Genomic DNA, 17606 nt, shown 5'->3' with positions numbered 1-17606 from the left:
TTGCTCCCACTTAAGAACCAATAACCCACTGAACAAACACGACACAGCTTTGTAGCTTGTTCTTTCCAAGATGCTAAAGGGAAGGACACCAAAGGCGGCGCCGATTTAGCATCCACTTAAATAAATTAAGCCTCCCGAACGCCCTCCCAGAGCTTTAAAAGTATCGGGAGCAGAATTAACAACCGCCCCCACTGTGCTGAAGAACCAGTGCGCTTCAGCTGCCCCGTTACCCAAAAAAGCAAGCATGACTGACACAAGTTACGTAACCATTACAAAATTTATTTAACAAAACAAAAAAATAAGTTTATGCTCAGGGATGCCCTGTGGCAGGTTCAATGAGTAAACAAAAGAAGTGGGTTAGGTCTAGTCACGGCTGGTAACGACGCAGGTTTCTCCAGCGCTATACTCGTTCCAAGGCTTCCAGCATAATGATGCTGTTCCCTCGTATTACCTAAAAGTGAAAGTTCAAAGCAGCCGGTGAGATGCAGCACACCATTACCCACCACTCTGCAGCACCGCACGTCCCGTCCCATCCCATCCCGTCCCCCCAGTTTATTTTCCTCCAAAGCTGATGCCGCGCCAAAAAACTGCAGTGAATTCCCCCGTGAGGGTGAACGCCGACCGATTTTAACTCTAAAACCCTGCGGATTGTTCCGCGCTACTGCGGTAAACAAACACGTCCGCCTCTGAGAACTGAGCTCGTTTTACAGACACGCCAGCTACAGCTGCGGGCTGGTGTGGGACCCGTCACCCCTCCACTTGTTGCAGCAGCAGCAGCACTCACCACCATGCCGATATTGTTCTGCTGTCCCCCCGGCGCCATCTCCACGCACTCATCGATGACGAGGTTCATGAAGGGATCAAAGCCCCGCAATATCCCCTGGACGTGTCGGCCGCCGTTTAATTTCACTACAAGAAACGGAGCCCATTTAAAGAAGGAGACTGCCCAATGCCAGCGTTTGGGTTTTTCCTCACTGGACCTGCAGCTCTGAAACCGAGGAGGGGGCCGCGAGGAGGGAAGGTCTTTGTGTTAATCGGAAGCATTCAGAGCACCGCATCCAGCGTGATAAGAAACGACCGCCCTGAGAGTTTAGGAATGCGAATTTTAAATTAATATCCGTCCCAAATTAACGGGTTTTGAAGCCTGAAACTACTCTGGGCCCGCTCCTCGCCGGGCAGGAGCGGTAGCCCAGGCAGGCAGCGTATCCCCCCCGCTGCAGACCACCGTGCAGAGGGGGATGAGGGGGTCGAGGAGGGGGAAACGGACACGGGGGTTGGGCTGGGGGCTCCCCCACGGCCGCGCAGCCCTTTTACCCCACGCCCCGGCGCAGACACACGCGGCAAAGAGAACTCAGGGCCGGGAGCAGCTCCGGGCGGCCGGCACTCACATGAGAGCTTCTTGTCCATGAACCTGCAACGAGATGGCGGCGGCCGGTCAGCACCGGCGGGGGAAGAAATGGAAAAACATCCCACCACCTCCGCCCCCCGCCTTCCCTCGCCGCCGCCATGACACCGGGGCGCCCGCGGTGCACGCCGGGATACCGGCGGATCACGGCGGCCTCCGCGGCTGTGTTCTCCCTTCCCTCCTCCCTCTCGCCTCCCCGTCCCCCGTCCCCGTCCCGGTCCCGGTCCCGATCCCGATCCCGATCCCGATCCCGATCCCGGACACACACTTCTTCAGCTCGGGCGGGTGCGCTTTGCTCATGGCGTCTCCACAGCCCACCAGGCCCCTCACGCTGCCGCTCGCGCCGCGCTCTGACGTCACCGCGCCGCTCAGCGTAACTTCACCCCACCCCACCCCTTCCTCCGCCAGCCAATAGCGACCGCGTCTTGCCCTTCTCTTCCCCGCCCCCTCCCCTTTCCCGGCGCCTCTCGCGGCCAATCAACGCCCGCGGGAACGCTACCGCACTCCTCCGAGTAGCGGCGCGGCGGGGGAAGGAAGGAGGGGCCGGAAAGCGCGGCGGGGCGGGGCGGGGCGGGGCTACACGAGGCGCTACGGCCCACGCTGTGCACGCACATGGCGGGGGTCACCCCGTGCCTTGCACACCCGCGGGGCTCACCCCCCCCCCCACGCCGTGCGTGGGGCACAGGGGTCACTCGGTGCCTTGCAGGGGCCGCCCCACGCCATGCAGGCTGCTGGGGATCGGCCCGGGCCTTGTACACGCGTGGGGGCCGCCCCCGCAACGCTCAGGCATCCCCAAACTGGCAGCGCGTAACACGGGTCACCCCCCCCCCCAGCATGTGCGCAAGCGTCCCCCAATATATAGCAGACGAGCAGGGGACGTGTGTGTCCCCCCCCACTTTGCGCACACACACACACGCACGCATCACCCTGCACCCGCACGAGCATCACCCAAATTGCACAGGCAGAAGCCCCCCCCCCCAGCACCCCCATGCCAGCCCAGGGCTCACCCCTCAGCACGGGTGCTGCTGCAAGCACCCAAGACCTCCATGTCCCGTCCCCCCCCAAACCCCGCAGCACCCGCGGGCGGTTAGAACGTGGCACCTCGCCTTTAATAAAGCGCGTCGAGGTGGGGGGGGGCCCCCCCGGCGCCCCGCTACTGCTGGAGGGCGGCCAGACTGTCCTTCATCTTCTTGGCCATGGCGGGGACGAGGCGCAGGTGGTCGTCCCCGCAGGCGACCAGGCAGGCGTCGAGCTGGCCTCGCACCCGCGCCTCCGCGCCCCCCGCCTCCAGCGCGTCCTTCGCCTTGTCGTTGCAGTGCAGCGTGCAGCGGCTCAAGCGATCCTGTGCGGGTGGGGTGAGGAAGACGGGGGGGACACACACGGACGGACACGGTGGGGTCAGCGGGTTCCCCCGTACAACCCCCTCGGTTGTCCGTCCGTCTGTCCCCCGTCCCCCCCCCCCAAGTCTCACCTGGAAGTGCTCCAGCTCGGCGGTGACGATGGCCTGCGCCTGGGCCAGGGGCGCGTGGCACCGCTCGATGCATCGCTGCACCTGCTGCATGGAGGCCGTGTCGTCCTCGCAGCACTGGGCGCTGCACCGGAACATGGCGCCCTGAGGGGACACGGGGTCAGCGGGGTGCAGCCTGTGGGGACAACCCCCTCCCGCCCCCCTGCCCCCCCAAATCCCCACCACCCGCTTTGCGGGAGCACCCTGCGAGGAGCCGGCTGCACCCTGAGCCTGCAGCTGTGTGCGGCTTGCCTGGGCATGGGGGGGGCACAGGGCATGGGGGGGGCATAGGGCATATTTAGGGGGCACAGGGCATGTACTGGGGGGGACAGGGCATATTTAGGGGGCATAGGGCATGTGTGAGGGCACAGGGCATGCTCTGGGGGGGGCACAGGGCATGTTTAGGGGCACAGGGCATGTACTGGGGGCACAGGGTGTATTTAGGGGGCACAGGGCATGTGCTGGGGGGACACAGGGCATGTGTAGGGGGGGCACAGGGCATGTGCTGGGGGGCACAGGGCATGTATAGGGGCACAGGGCATATTTAGGGGGCATAGGGCATGTGTGGGGGCACAGGGCATGTGTGGGGGGGCACAGGGCATGTGCTGGGGGGGGCAGAAGTCATATTTAGGGGGCACAGGGCACATGCTGGGGGGGCACAGGGTGTGTGTAGGGGCACAGGGCATGTACTGGGGGGGCACAAGGCATATTTAGCGGGCACAGGGCACGTGTAGGGGCACAGGGCACATGCTGGGGGGGCACAGGGTGTGTGTAGGGGCACAGGGCATGTGCTGGGGGGCACAGGGCATGCGTAGGGGGGACAGGGCATGTGTAGGGGGGACAGGGCATGTACTGGGGGGGCAGAAGTCATATTTAGGGGGCACAGGGCATGTGCTGGGGGGGGCACAGAGCATATGTAGGGCCACAGGCCATATTTAGGGGGCATAGGGCATGTGTGGGGGCACAGGACATGTGCTGGGGGGGCACAAGGCATATTTAGGGGGCACAGGGCACGTGCTGGAGGGGGGGGCAAGGGCCACGCACAGAGAAGGGGGTGGGGGGAGCAGAGGGCTGGGGGTGCGGGGCTGCATGAGCGGGTACGGGGCATGCACGGGGGAGGGCAGGGATACCCGGGGGGGGCAGGCCTTGCCCGGGGCACACACGTGGGTCACGCACGGCGTGGGGCGGGGAAGCGGGGGGGGGGGGGGGCGGCGGGCGGCAACGGCGTTTTCTCCGCGGGGCCCGGCGCCCGCCCGGCCCTGCCCTGCCCGGCGCCCCCCCCCCGCCGCCCCCGGTACCTGCATGCCGCGGATGCGCTCCCGCTCCAGCCCCCGCACGGCGCTCTCCACCGCCGCCTGCACCCGCGTCTGCGCCGCCTCCGCCATCCCGGCCCCGCGCGGCACCGCCCCGCGGGGGGGCGGGACCGGGGCGGGGGGGGACGCGCGGACACACGGCGGCGGGGGGACGGCACCGAGCCGCGGTGCGACGCCTGCGCTGCCCTGTAATGCCCGCACCGCGATGCGATGCCCGCACCGGGATGCGGTGCCCGCACCGGGATGCAATGCCTGCACCGGAATGCACTGCCCACACCATGATGCAATGCCTGCACCACGATGCGATGCCTACACTATGATGCAATGCCCGCGCTGCCCTGCAACACTTGCACCACGATGCAACCAAGTGCAACCCCCACCAGGCCTCCCCACCCAAAATGCTTCGGGTCCCATGCAGGGCACCCATCGTCTCCCTGCAAACACCTCCCTGCACTGCTGGGGTGCTCAGGGACGTGCCCCCTGGCCCTGACCTGTGCAGGGTTTGGGCTCAACCCCCTCCCCAAAAAAACCTGCTCCATTTATACCCCCGCAGCAAAGAACCAGCAGCTCATAACTAACAGGGCTGGGGGGGCCAGTGGCCACTTCCAAAATAGCCCCATGGCTGCCCCCATCCCCATAACCCGAGCGGGGCAGGATCCGGCCAGGCTTTGCAGCAGCGGCGGTTTGCTCCGGACTAATCCGGGTGCCCCCCCCGACCCCAGCACTATCCTGCTCCCGCCTTAGCCCATTTCCCAGCCTGGCACACTGAGGCCAGGCTGGGTTGCGGGGGGCTGACACCATGTTGGGGGGGGCTCATAGGGCAGGATGAAGCCTGTGACTCCATGGGTGGGGGAACATCGGCGCTGCCTGCCTGGCCCCCCCCAGCCCCGGCGAGGCCGTATCCGCTCCGGCACCTGCTCACCAGCTGGGCCGGTGGTGGGTGTGCAGAGGAAAGGGTGTGCGCACACACGCGACCCCCCCACCTCCGCACAGCACCCAGGCACAGCACCCGGGTGCACCCCCCCCCCGGGCTCCTTGGGGATGTCTGTTTGCAGGCAGGGGGGGCCAGCACCAAGGGAGGTGTCACCAGCTGCTGCCCTGGAGGGTTGCAGCCCCCCCAACTGCCCCCAAGGGCTGCCGCTGCTGTTAATGGCAAAATATTAAAAAAAAAAAGGGACTAAAAGCCTGCTGTGAAATGGGAGTGTTTGCCCCCAAATTGCTGCTGCTGGCTGAGGCGGGGGGGACAACGACACGCAGAGCCAGGGACTGGGACATGCCTCAACTGGGGCTGGTGTCCCCCCGCTATGAGGTCCTGAGCATGGTGCAAGGCTGGACCCCCCCCCCCCCAACCCTGCTCCCTGCACAGCAGGAACGGAATCAACCCCAATATCCATCCTTCCCTCCCCACTCGCTTCACAGTTTGGGCTGGAAACATGGGGGGACGTGGCTGAGCCCCTCACCGGTGTATCAGTTCTGTGCCCTGAGGACGCTCCCCCCTCCCTGCAACCGCTCCCGGGACCCAGCAACTCCTTCGCAAATATTCCCCCCACACACACACTGTCAAAAAAGGCCCAAGAGACGAGTTTTCTGAAAAAGTGTCCTTTATATCACTTAAATAACTATAATCCAGGTATTAGGGGAAAAAAGAACAGCTGATCACAATAACATATTATAGAAATCAAAATTAATTTAACCACACAAAATAAATTAAAACATTAAATATTAACTTTCAGTGCAACATATACAGAAGACATGAGAATAACCATGACTTTAAAAAAAAAAAAAAAAAAGACCAAACAAAACAAACAAAAAAGCTTCCGATTGGTTATGATAAAGACTACGGAAAAGATTAACGCTGCACCGGGAGGTTAGAGCACCGGCCTGAGGAGGTTTCCTAGGATTATGGTTCATTTTATTATTAATAAAAAGCTCGTATCTGTCCCCAAAGTGAGCATGGTCTGTGCGACTGCTGAGGCGGAGGGTTCACCAGAGCTTCTGTCTCTATAGAAAAATAAAGCCCCATCCTGCAGGGGTGGGGGGTTCTGGTTTAAAAAAAAAACAAACAACTGAGAAAAAGGAAAAACAAACCCAAACCCAAAGACAAACCCCAGTTCCACGTTGCCCGGCCGGGGTTTGGCTCTGCGGCGGGGGCGATGCCCGGCTCTGCCAGCGCTCTGCCGCTGCCGGCACGCTTACGGTGCTGCCGAGCGCGTCTCCTGCCGGGGCGCTTGCTTGCCGTCTTCTGCGTGTGTGTGTAGGGGGGGGGAAATAAAGAAAAAAAAAATAAAGGGGAAAACCAAAAATAAAATAAAAGACCAAAACCAGAGAAGAGATGCTGCGCTGGTCCCCGGCGCGGGTCTCCTGGGTGGGGGGCGGCGGCGGCGGGACCCCCCCGGCTCCGTCAGACCCCTGCGGGGAAGGGGACGGGGAGCGCGGTTACACCCCGGGAACGCCGGCGGCCGGCGACCCGCCGCGGTGCCCCCCGGCCCCCTTACCCGTCTCGGCGTGGCAGCAGGACGTGCCGCCTTTCAGGAGCCCACCCGGCTTCTCCGGGCCACCGCCGGGTGCCCGGCACCACTGGCACCGCTTCCGCAGCCGACAGCAGCTGCAAGGGACCGGGGAGGGGACGGTCAGGGGCTGCGGGGGTCTCGACACCCCCCCTCGGCTCGCATCCTGCCCCAAATCGGCAGAGCCGAAACCCCCGCCCCGGTACTTACTGTATAAGCACGCACACGCCGATGAGCAGCACCGAGGCCACCACCGAAACCACCACCAAGGCGGTGATCGTCTGCTTCTTCTGGTTAGCGGCCACCACGGCCAGCAGGTCGGCGTGCTCGCACCGCGTCCCCACGTACCCCGAATGGCACCTGCACCGGTGGGGGGGGACACACACACGGGAAGGGCATCAGCATCAGCCCCAGGACCGGGGCACCCGCTCGGAGCCCGGCAAAACCAGGGGCGACCCCACTTTTTTGGCGGATTCCCCCGGGAGAGACGAAGGACCTGCTTGGATTTGAATTGCTGGAGGGTTTTTTTTTTTTTTTTCCCGGCACTTACACACATGCCGGCTTGTCCTCCTGGACCAGGAACCGGCAGGTGCCGTGGAAGCAGAACTGGCTGTGAGAGTCGGGACAGTCGTTGAAGTGGGACCTCACCGCTGCCGCCACCGGCGGGCCCGGAGCTGGGAGGAAAAACAAGGAGAAAATGGCATTTCTGGGCGTTTGCCGGCCCGGCAGCGACCCAGGCGTCGCCGACGGTGGGTCGGTAGCTCTGGTTTAAGGCTGGATGCGTTTATTTTGGGGTTGTCGGGTGGGACGCGGTCCAGCAGCCGCATCCCGGCCGGGACCACCCAAAGGAGCCCAGACGGGTCCCACTTAAACCAGCACTGAAAATAAGCCTCACCGGCACTAGAGGAATTTCCTAAAGTGCTTAAAGCTTAAAATGGAGGAGCAGAGAGTTAAGTAACGGCGGAGCCGGCTGCAGCCCCGGACCCCGGTGGCTTTGCCGGGGATGCTGTTTTCCATTACATCCCGCGCTGGTTTAAATTATCCTCCGCAGCAGAGACGGAAAACAAATATCCTGCTTTCGGATTAGCCCGGGTATAAAGCACATCCGATCGCTGTCGTTTCAAAGCCACCTCAAGTTCCTGTTGCCGTGAATTTATGACAGGCCGGGGTAATTAAACCCACGTCTGCCGAATGCTTCCGGGTCTTCGAGGAGGCGAAGCGAGGAAAGACGGAGCGCGGCCGGCTCAGCTGGGGATGTGCCGGAGCGGTGGTCCGATGTCCTCGTCTCCGGCGGTGGGGAGAGAGGCATTGGTGGGCAGTTTGGAGATGTCGGAGCTGGTGGCAGCATCCTTGGGGAGCCGGGAGCTGGGATTTAGTCTTTGCGGTGAGAATCACCGCCGAAATCCACGCCTTGGCGCAGACCCTCACCAGGAAAACCCCGACACCTCCCTTCCCGGGGACGGCTTTACCCTGGGAGAGCCCGGACTCCCCCGACTCCTGCCTCTGGCCTGAACATCCCCACAAAAATAACCCTTTTTGGAGTTTTAACCTGCAAAGCCGAGCCCCAAACACAGCTTTGCTCATCCCTGCTGCCGCAGCCCGGGCTCCGAGCTCCCCTGAATTCGCTGTTTTTTGCAGCACCGGCAGCGACGGCGTCAGCAGGGCTGCACGGGGCCGCGTGTCCCTTTGCTCCCCGTCCCGCTGCCGGCAGCGCGTCCCCGGATCCAGCGCTGGCTCCCGGGGTGTCCTGGCTTGCATTAAGCCTTGGCGCGCTCGCAGCTGCCGGCCACATTGCAGCCGTCTCATCCTCCCGCAGCCCCGCGCTCCTGCTGCCTGCACGGACCCTGTCCCCGAGCTGTCCCCAGCCGGCGCTGCGCCCCTCGGAGCAGCCCCTTTCCTCCAGCCCCCACCCCGGGTTGGGCACGCATCCATCGGGAAAGGGGCTGCCAGCATCCTCAGCGGTGCCGACGCTTGCCCCGCCGCCGGGTTTTGCTCCGAAGCCTCCTGGCGCTGCGGTAGCACCGTTTCCTTTAGGGCTTCCCAACCGATGCTGTCGAACCATCCCGTTTTCCAGCCCCAAAAGGAGGTTTGGTTTTTTTTTTCCATCTCTGCCTGCAAACGGCCCTTCCCGCAGCCGGCACATCTCCACCGTCGGCAAAGCCCCCGCGCCGTGCCGTGCCGGGGGACGCGAAGGGCTCTTGGCTGTTGCAGTCCATTGTGCCACTTTCATGAATGAGGCGATTTATTGGGCGCGACCGACTCGGTGCCGCCGCGAGCCGGCGTCAGGCACCGGCAGCTTCCCCGCGGGACCTGCGGCACGGTTAACGAGACCAGACTTCCCCGCACACCGAGCAGCCGTGTGCCAGGATTCAGCCCCCACCCCGCCAAAAAAACCCCAAGGTGCACGAGAAATACCCACCGCAGAGGCCTGTTTCCCAGTTTTCCCTTGGGGATAAAGCACCTGCGGGGTCAGGATCCCACCTGGGGACCCCTTATCCCCCCAGGGCGGAGGATGGGATGCGAGAGCATCCCTCCGGCTGATCCGGTGCACGCTCGGGGCGAGGATGGTTTACCTGTGCCTGCGCTTTGCTGCCTGTTCCCGGGCAGTTTGGCAAGGCGGCTGCCCCGTGACCCCCCCTCCACCACCCCCCCGGGATCGTGCCGGCTCTACCCCGTCGGCAAACTCACCGCTCCAGGCCGCCGTCGTGTTCTCCAGCGCGTGGCACGCGGCGAGCAGCACACCTGCGGAGAGGCCAGAGAGACGGGGGTCAGCCGGACTGCGTGTCGTGTGCCCCCCACCCCGAGCCGGGAGGGCTGGCTGATAGCTCGGGGGGGTTTTACCCAAAAATCACTCAAAGATTTATGATGATTTTTTTTTTTAAAAAGGAAAACGCGATGGTGTTTAAAGCCAGGAAGGAGCCTGAAACTGGCCCGTTATTTGCATGTACGATAGGGACGTGCTCGCTCATCCGACAGCATCCCCTGCCCAGGCGGGTGCCGGTGGCCATGCAGCCCCCCACGCACCACGCAGCACAACCTGTGTCCCCCCCCCCGCCAGCTCCTCCTGCCCACGTCCCCACAGCAGGACAGGATCCAGCCTCAACGCAAGCTCGGGTGCCGCAATGAACCCCCCCAGCCCCCCCCTCCCCTCGCCCTGCCTCCCGCTGCCTGCAACCGCTGCCCGACCTGCAACCGCTGCTGCTGCTGCTGCTCCCCGGGACCCGCAGGCTGCACCCCCCCCAGTGCGAGCGGGGCTCCCCGCTGCGAAACACCCGGGCACGGCAGGCTCTGCGCAGGCAGAAATACTCCGTCCCGGCAGAAATACCCTGTGCAGCAGAACTACCCATGCAGCCCCGGCGGCTGCAGGTCCGGGCAGGCTCAGAACAACCTCCTCCGAGCCATCCCTTCGCGGGGGGTGGCATCGACCGGGGAACCCCCACCCCCAGCTAAGAGGCTTTCCCGGGGCAGCTCGATCGACCCCGGGGTGCGAAGCCAGACGAGGCCAACAGCCCCTTCGCTGGGTTTGACCCAATTTCCTCCACGGGTTTAATCACATCATGCAGAAAGGCGACGGGCGAGAGACCAAACCACGCGCCAGCCCTTGGGGTTTGCAGCCGGCAAACCACCCAGCGACCGGCGGCTTTAGTTATCGCTGCAGCTTCCCTCCTTTCGGCTTCTCCCCGTCGGTCCTTGCCACACCTTTCCCCACGCCGCCACAGACCCGGCCAGCCCCCGGGGATTTTCTTCCTGTATAAATTGAATTTGAGGCATCCCGTCTCCTCCCAGGTGCTGTTTTTTTTGCTGCCGCCAGCAGGCTCGTTGCTGGAAGATGCTCCATTCTCCTGCCCCGCTCCTGCTCGTGCCGATACTCGCACCTCCACACGTCGAGGAAATCACGTGTTATTTGAGAAATGGCTCATCCTTGTGTCACAGGGCGGTCGTATCATCCCCTCCAGCGTTCCGGCTTGTCCATCCTCCTGCCAGGACCCTGCTCAGCTCTGGCGATGCCTCTTCCCCACTTCTCTCCGCCGGCAGGTATAACACCCCGCTCACGTTCAAGCCGCTTTGGCCGGAGGAGCCCGGCCAAGGAAGCAGCCCAGCTCTCCCCGTGCCACCACCGCATCGTCCCTGGTCACTGCCCCACCTCCCTCGCCCCTCGGCAGTGGTTTTCCATCTCCGACGCCGGCCGAGGGCTGCGGTGAGCTCCCCGAGAGCCGGCATGGGGACACTGGGCACCTTACAGAGACACGGAGCATCCGTGCCCTTGGTTTGACCGGCCAAACTGGGACCCCGAGAGCAGGGCTGTGTCCATCAGCTGTCCCGAGCAGCCGCTCTCGCTTGATTTTTGGCAATCCCATCCCAGCCCCGTTCTCAGCTTTTTTCTCTCCCCGAACCTGAAAGACCATATCCTGTGCCGTCTCCGGTTTTATTTCAAAGCCGGGGCTGGGCCACACCAGCCAGGCTGCTGCCCCCCCAACCCCATCCCCACCCACCCCCTGGCTCCCCGCTTTGGGAAGGTCTCCTTGCCATCACCCCCAGCCAGCAAAGCCCCCCCTGAACTCAGCCTCCCAGCAGGAGACACCCAACTTGCTGATGGACCCCCAAGCCTCGCTGATGGAGAAACATGCGCTTAATGACTCCATCCCCAACGCGACATTAATTACCAGCCTCCACTTCTCCTCCACCACCAGCCACCAGTGAAGGGCTCAACTCCACTCGCTCCCAGCCTCTCCTAATGCTCTTCGTGAGCAGCTCCCAGTTATTGCTGGGGTTTGTTCCCTGCCCCAAGTTTTCCCTCCTAATCCGCTTGGCTCAGATTTTCCCCTCGGCTTCGCAGATCAGCCCTTGGCAGCCGTCAAGCGCACGTACGTCGGGCCAGAGGAGGTTCCCTTTTCCGCCGGTATTTTAAGTGGATGCTCCAATCTGCTGGTCCGATCCCGTTTATAAGGGGCTCCTCTCCCCCCGCAGCATCCAGGGCGCCGCGGAGGCTTGGACCGAACCCGGGCTGGAGGCCAGGAGCAGCCATCACCCCTGGATGGGGGATTGGGGAAAGCGGGGTGCCCGTCCCGGTGGGAAACCCACGGCTCAGTCCCCCCGAGATGGGTGACCACCGGGGCCGGAGAAGTCCAAAGCCACACGAGTGGCAAAGCAGCAGGGAGCAGAGGGGACGTGGGTGTCCCCATACCGAGCCGGTGGGACCCTCTGGATGAGCTGAGGAGGGATGTGGCCGCTGGAGTAACCGACCCACCCCACGACGGCAGCTGCCCACCCGCCCGAGGGATGCTCGGTGGAAGAGACGTGCCGGAGGAACGGAGCGAGGAGGCAACTCAGCACGGCCGTGCCAGAGCCGAAGAGGCAGCGCCGGCAAGGAGGGCTGGAGGGGGGCCAAGACCAGCTACTTTCCTGAATCCAAATGCTGCAAAGAGCCTCTCTCCTGCCGGGCTGGCACTGCCTCGGTCCCCCCCACCCCGACCCAAGCCCCGGCTCGACCACGGAGCCGTGGCGAGGAGCAGCAGAGCCCCGCTGCTGTCGGTGACACGGCCGGGAATGGAACACCCAACCCTTCTCCTTCGGGACGCCGGAAAAAAAACCCAACCGAGGTCCAGCAAGTGCTTCCCCCTGCACCAGCCGCGGCCTGGGGAGGGGGTCACCTTGCCCGGTACCGAAGCATCACCCAGGTCTGCGCTCTCCCACCTCTACGGTCATCGCAATTCCAGGCTGGGCAGCGTGTCCGGATCCGTCCCGTGCAGAGCATCACCCAGGTCCAGCCTCGCGTACCCCCCGCTCGCCCTTACCCCAGCGAAAGGGGCATACGAGTAACGTTCCCCTCCTCCTCACGGCAACCCCAGCAATACGCTCTCGTTAATTGACTCTGCCCTAAAATTAAGGACGAGACCGGAGGCCGGTTCTCCCGCCGAGGCCGTACCGAGGAGTCGGTGGCGAAGGCGCGTTCCCACCAACGGGGAGCGGCTTCGCCACCAACTCCGGGAGGGACGGAGCCAAACACTTTTTTGTAGGATTTAAGGAGCGAGAAGCGACCGATTCACGACCCCGGGGACGCGCCAGCCCCCAACCCCCCCCCTTATTAAAACCCCGACCCTATTCCGGGATGCTGGATGCTCGGTGGGAACCGCGCTCCGTCCCAACTGCTGAGAAAGTTTGGGGGAGCGAAATCCCCGGGGGGGGTGTGTGTGTGTGTGTGTGTGTGTCCCCAGCCCCACTCCCGCTGGGGATGCCCCGGGGCTGGTACCGGATCGACTCCTCCCCCCCCCCCCGCCGCCCCGGTCCCGCACCTACCCATGGCCAGCGCGGCCGCCGCCTCGCCCGGCATGCTGCCGGTGGGGCCGTGGGGGGGGGAGCCGCGAGGGAAGGCGGCCGGCCGGACGGACGGAGGGACGGCGGAGCGGCAGGGCCGGCGGGGCCGGGGCGCCCAGCAGCGCGGCGGGGCGAGGGGCCGGGCTCCGCGCCGGCGGAAATGGGCGCGGACTCGCCGCCAGCCACTGCGGCCCCGGGGCGGGGCCAGCGCCGACCCGCCGCCCCCCCGGGCCGTACACCCCCCCAGACCCCGGCCGCCGCCAGCGGCACCGCCGCCGCCGGCAGCAAACCCACCCCCCGGCCCGGTGCCCTACCCCCCGCGTGGGCACTGCACCCCCCCCGGTACCCCCCCGGGGCGGGCACTGCGCCCCCCCAAAGTGGGCACTGACCCCCTCTCCCCAGCACCCCACAGGGTGGTCGCGGCTCCCTCCCAACCAGTACCCCCCATGGGTGGGCACTGCCCCCCCCGGTACCCCCCCAGGGTGGGCACTGCACCCCCCTAGTAGCCCCCCAAGGTGGTCCCTGACCCCCTGCCCCAGCACCCCACAGGGTGGTCGCGGCTCCCTCCCACCCAGTACCCCCCCTCGCTGGTCACTGCCTCCCCAGTACCCCGCCCAAGGTGGTCACTGACCCCCCCCCAGCTGCTGCCCCATGGGGGGAACTAGCCCCGGGCCCCAGGCGATTCTTGCTGGGGCTGAAATTGGGGGCGTGGGGGGGACCCCCGTGAGCGGGTTTTGCTGGCAGGTGGGGTGACACCCATGGGGCGAGTCACGGCACCCACTGGGACTCACCCCCCCAGCCTATCCAAACCCTCTCCCCAACAAAACCCACCACCGCCAGCCCTCCGCTTTCCCACCCAGGCTGTGGTCCCTGTGCAGGACATGGGGGGCCGGGAGGACGGCAGGAGCAGCCCCCCCCAGCCCCCAAATCTCTCTGTGCATCACCGGGCTCGGACTCCCCAACTGCCTCACCGACCACCAGCGCATTCCTTCATCTGCTGCCTACACCCCTGCAGCTCCCACCTCGCTCATCCCAACCTTGGGCATCCCTAAATCCTTCGGGCCGAGCCCCCACCGGGACAGAGGGCAGCGCGTCCCGACGGGGCGGTGGGCACCAAAAAAAGACCAAAAAAGGGGCCGGTGGCGAGCGCATCTCCCACCATCCTTGGAGGATTGTTCACCTGGGATGGCCGCGGTGAAGCCTTGGAAGGCTCCTGAGATGGGGCTTGGCCTCGCAGGCGAGGAGCGTGGTCGGGGGGGGCAGGCAGAGGACCCCGTCAAAACCCCCCACCCCGGTGCAGGGAGCACCCGCAGCCCCACGGGAGCTGCTCCCAGCCCTGCGGTTTGAGCGGAGCCGAGCCTTCCCGGCGTTCCCAGGTGATACCATCTCACCTCCGCACTTGAAAGCGGCTCTTTGAAGGGGCTGGGAGCTGGCTCTTCCCAACACTGCCGATCCCCAAAATCCCCAGCACTGACTTTTACCCCAAGAGCCCAAGCGTTTCAGCTCAACGGACCATCCCAAAATCCTGCCGGAGCCCCAGCCCCGAGGGGATGTTTGACCGAAGGCGGCTCTGGAGCTGCGCACCCTCGGCTCCCGGAGCACCCCACGGTGCTCCCACCCTTCGGAGCTCAAACCCCCCCCAACCCTCATGGACCACGGGGCAGATACAGCCCCTGGGAAAGAACCAACCCCACCGGGGCGGCTGCGGCGGCGGGCACGGCTTCCTACTGTCCCCGCCGAGGGTCACCCAACCCTCTGCCGGCACCCGGCGATTGACTTTCCAGCCAAACAAAGGAAAAAACAACCTGGGAGACGACCCGGTGCAGGCAAGGTGGTGTTGTTCCCTCCATTCTTGCCTCCTCCTCCCCCCACCCCACCCCACGGCTGATAACTGGGATATTTATTTGTAAATAGAGGCTTCCTCCTTTGCAATAGTCCTCCCACTCCTGGCGTGAATCACTCGGTGGAAGCGGTTGTGCCACCGCCGAGAACTGGAATGGAACTGGAATGGTGGCAGGGCCGGCGGAGCTGGCAGGGAGGAGCGCGCTGCAGGCAGGGCAGGCAGGAGCCAGGCAGAGCAGTAAGCCCAAAGGAATTTGGGGATGCTCTCGAGTACCTAGAAAGCCGGCCGGGAAGTCACGGGAGAGTTGACCTGAAAAAGGCGGCTCTTTCCTCCTGGCGTGAGGGTGCGCTGCAGGAGAGCAATGGTGTCACGGGGCGAAACCCCCTGGCTTTGGGGTCCTGTGACACAGGGGGGGGGTAATTGAATGGAGATGGTTCTCGATAAAAGGAAAAACTTCAGCTTATGGATTTTCTTTTTTTCCTTTTTTATTTGTAACCAGTCGCCCTGGAAGAGCAGGAGCAAGTCCACGAGGGAATATATTGTATTTGATCAAAGAAAACCCGGTAAGAAGCTTGCAGAGAGCTGGCCGAGGTCGCTGCCCGGTGCTCCTTGCTCTCTGCCCGCCGGCTTTAGGCCGGCTCCATCCCGGCAGCCCCGGCACCCACCGGCCGCTGCTTTGGAAGCACCGGCCAAGAGCATCGCTGTGCCCGTCGCCGCTCCAGCTGCCCTTCCAGTGCCGGCTGGAGGGTTTCGTGCTTTTCCTGCTGTTCTAAAACCACAAAAACAATTATTTAATTGTTTCGCCCTGATGCTGGCAAGGTGCACAATGCCGGGAGCCTCTGCAGCGTTGTTTGTTTGTTTTTTTCTCTTTTCGAATCGCTCTTTGTCAGTGGCTTATTCTGGGTTTGGAGATTAAAGGGGTTATTCCCCCCCTCCCAAGTTAAGTGAAACTGGGGGACAGATCCCGCCTCGCCCAATGCCGCAGCAGAGCCAGGCAGGCACTGAACTGAATCCTGCTCTGGCAAATTGATTAATTTAGGGCAAAAGCCCGAAAAAGGCATATAAACCCCCTCGCCTTTCACCAGGCGGGGAGGCGGCGTTCAGTATTTATTTATTTTTGAAGCTTGACTTTGCATTTCATCACCCCATCTCCCTGCCTGCGGGCAGTTATTGGGGCTGGAGGGCTGGTGGGAAAAACCAACCCAAAGCACGGCAGAGCACAGATTTGGTGGCTGTTTTCGGTGATTTCCCCGCTGCAAAACACCCTCCACGCCCCAACGGTGGAAGGAGGAGACTCAAGTCCCCGCGATGGACAGGGAATATTGCCGGCAAACGCCACCGTCCACAGCCATCGCTCGGCGAGGACATTCTATCCACTCCTCCCTCCCCATGACAGAGATCCCTTTAATCTCGGCTTAAAATATTCTGATGTGGCGGCGAAAAAAAGGGGGGAACCCCCCCCCCAACCCCTCCCAACCTCCCCATCTATATCCTGCCCTGAAGCAGCGTGTAACAAGGGGGCTGTGTCCTGGTGTCCGGCATAAAAGCCTCCGGCCGCCTGTTTATTTTGGATTGTGAACGTGAAAATTAGGCAAAGGGAAAACATCGCCTTTTGCCCTCCCCTCCCCTTCCCCGATGGCTCACACAAACCCAAATTGTAGCCGCCGGGATGTTTTTGGCTTCTCCGTTGAACGCAGAAATCAATCAGGCTGCGGCAGCCGGGGGGGTGTGTGTGTGTGTTCAGTCCCCCCCACTGTTTATTTTCTTAATGTATGGGCTCAGGATAAATTAAATATTACACCCAAGGTCAGGCACCGAGTGCTGCTGCCCCGGAGCTCGCACGTCCCGACCCCAGGATGCTCGGATCCCTGCAGCACCCCCAGGGCTCCCCCATCCCGAATTTGGACCCAGGACCGGGGGGGTCCGACCCGTCCCGGGGCTGCTGCCGGAGGGGAAGCGCCTCTGACGTCTCCTCCGGCCCGTAATCCGCCCGCCCGCTAAAAATGGGGCCTTATTGGAGTTTTTTTTCCTGGCTTTATCTTGCAGCCACCGGTTCTGTTTTTCTGCCAGCTTAAAAGGCTCTTTCATAGCCGGGATTTTCCCCTGTGAATGTACATTTTATTCAAGGTTTTTTGGTTTTTGTTTTTCTTTTTCTTTTCCTAAATAACCTCTTGGGGTTTTGTTCCTTCCCAGACATTTTCTTTAGCTCCCCCATTTCTGTTTATGGCCCTTCTTTGCAGAAAGCCTCTATAAATAAAGGATTTTTGACCTACGGGCTCCCCAGTTCAAGCCTGGCCACTAAAAGGGCTTTGTTGGCTGCAGCAATGCAGCTGGTTCCAGGCTGGCACCTCTCGGGCTAATGTCAATAGCAGACCGGTTAGCACGAGATTATATATATATATATTTTTTATATATATATATTTATCTTGATCCAGCAGTGGCAGAGGGGGGGATAAGCATGGTCCGGCGTGGCTCAGAGGGAGCAGGAATTCTCCTTGGGAGCGCAGGAGAGGGCAGAGGGGCCGATGCCCCCGCGGCTGGAGCTGGTCCCGGCGCTGGCTCTCAGGTCCCTCCTCTGCCAGGTGTTTTGGCTGCCGTGGGTTTACCGGCTCTCCATAACCCGCCGCGGTCGCGGGAAGCCACGTTCACTTACGCCGCCGAGGGTTGCCTGACACAAGGGGCATTCAGCTGCGGCAGCCAGCGACCCGGCGAGCAC

General features: G+C 63.1%; 3 protein-coding genes across 4 annotated transcripts; all 3 read right to left on the bottom strand.

Annotated features, from left to right (window-relative positions):
- Positions 1 to 258: 258 nt before the first annotated feature.
- Positions 259 to 1838, bottom strand: SNRPG (small nuclear ribonucleoprotein polypeptide G). Its single transcript, XM_069801091.1, has 4 exons — positions 1674 to 1838; positions 1389 to 1411; positions 785 to 909; positions 259 to 451 (listed from the first exon to the last, which is right to left on the bottom strand). Exons 1-4 carry the CDS (start codon positions 1703 to 1705, stop codon positions 401 to 403), a joined length of 231 nt encoding a protein of 76 aa, XP_069657192.1. The 5' UTR covers positions 1706 to 1838; the 3' UTR covers positions 259 to 400.
- FAM136A (family with sequence similarity 136 member A) lies at positions 796 to 4328 on the bottom strand. The gene is made up of 5 exons (XM_069801089.1): positions 4211 to 4328; positions 2877 to 3017; positions 2512 to 2747; positions 1389 to 1411; positions 796 to 909 (listed from the first exon to the last, which is right to left on the bottom strand). The coding sequence occupies exons 1-3, from the start codon at positions 4295 to 4297 to the stop codon at positions 2559 to 2561; spliced, it is 417 nt and encodes a 138-aa protein (XP_069657190.1). The 5' UTR covers positions 4298 to 4328; the 3' UTR covers positions 796 to 909; positions 1389 to 1411; positions 2512 to 2558.
- A 1480-nt stretch (positions 4329 to 5808) lies between these two features.
- On the bottom strand, positions 5809 to 13134 carry TGFA (transforming growth factor alpha). Of its 2 annotated transcripts, XM_069801088.1 has the most exons (6): positions 13030 to 13134; positions 9421 to 9474; positions 7283 to 7406; positions 6943 to 7092; positions 6721 to 6830; positions 5809 to 6634 (listed from the first exon to the last, which is right to left on the bottom strand). In XM_069801088.1, exons 1-6 carry the CDS (start codon positions 13061 to 13063, stop codon positions 6627 to 6629), a joined length of 480 nt encoding a protein of 159 aa, XP_069657189.1. In that variant the 5' UTR covers positions 13064 to 13134; the 3' UTR covers positions 5809 to 6626. The 2 variants fall into 2 exon arrangements, with proteins under 2 accessions (XP_069657189.1, XP_069657188.1); XM_069801087.1 differs by having other exon boundaries at positions 5809 to 6830.
- Positions 13135 to 17606: the final 4472 nt, after the last annotated feature.

The sequence above is a fragment of the Haliaeetus albicilla genome, chromosome 13 (genome assembly GCF_947461875.1).
Source record: "Haliaeetus albicilla chromosome 13, bHalAlb1.1, whole genome shotgun sequence".
Taxonomy (NCBI): domain Eukaryota; kingdom Metazoa; phylum Chordata; class Aves; order Accipitriformes; family Accipitridae; genus Haliaeetus; species Haliaeetus albicilla.
The sequence above is the reverse complement of the archived record's forward strand: the minus strand, read 5'-3'. Positions and strand labels throughout refer to the sequence as shown.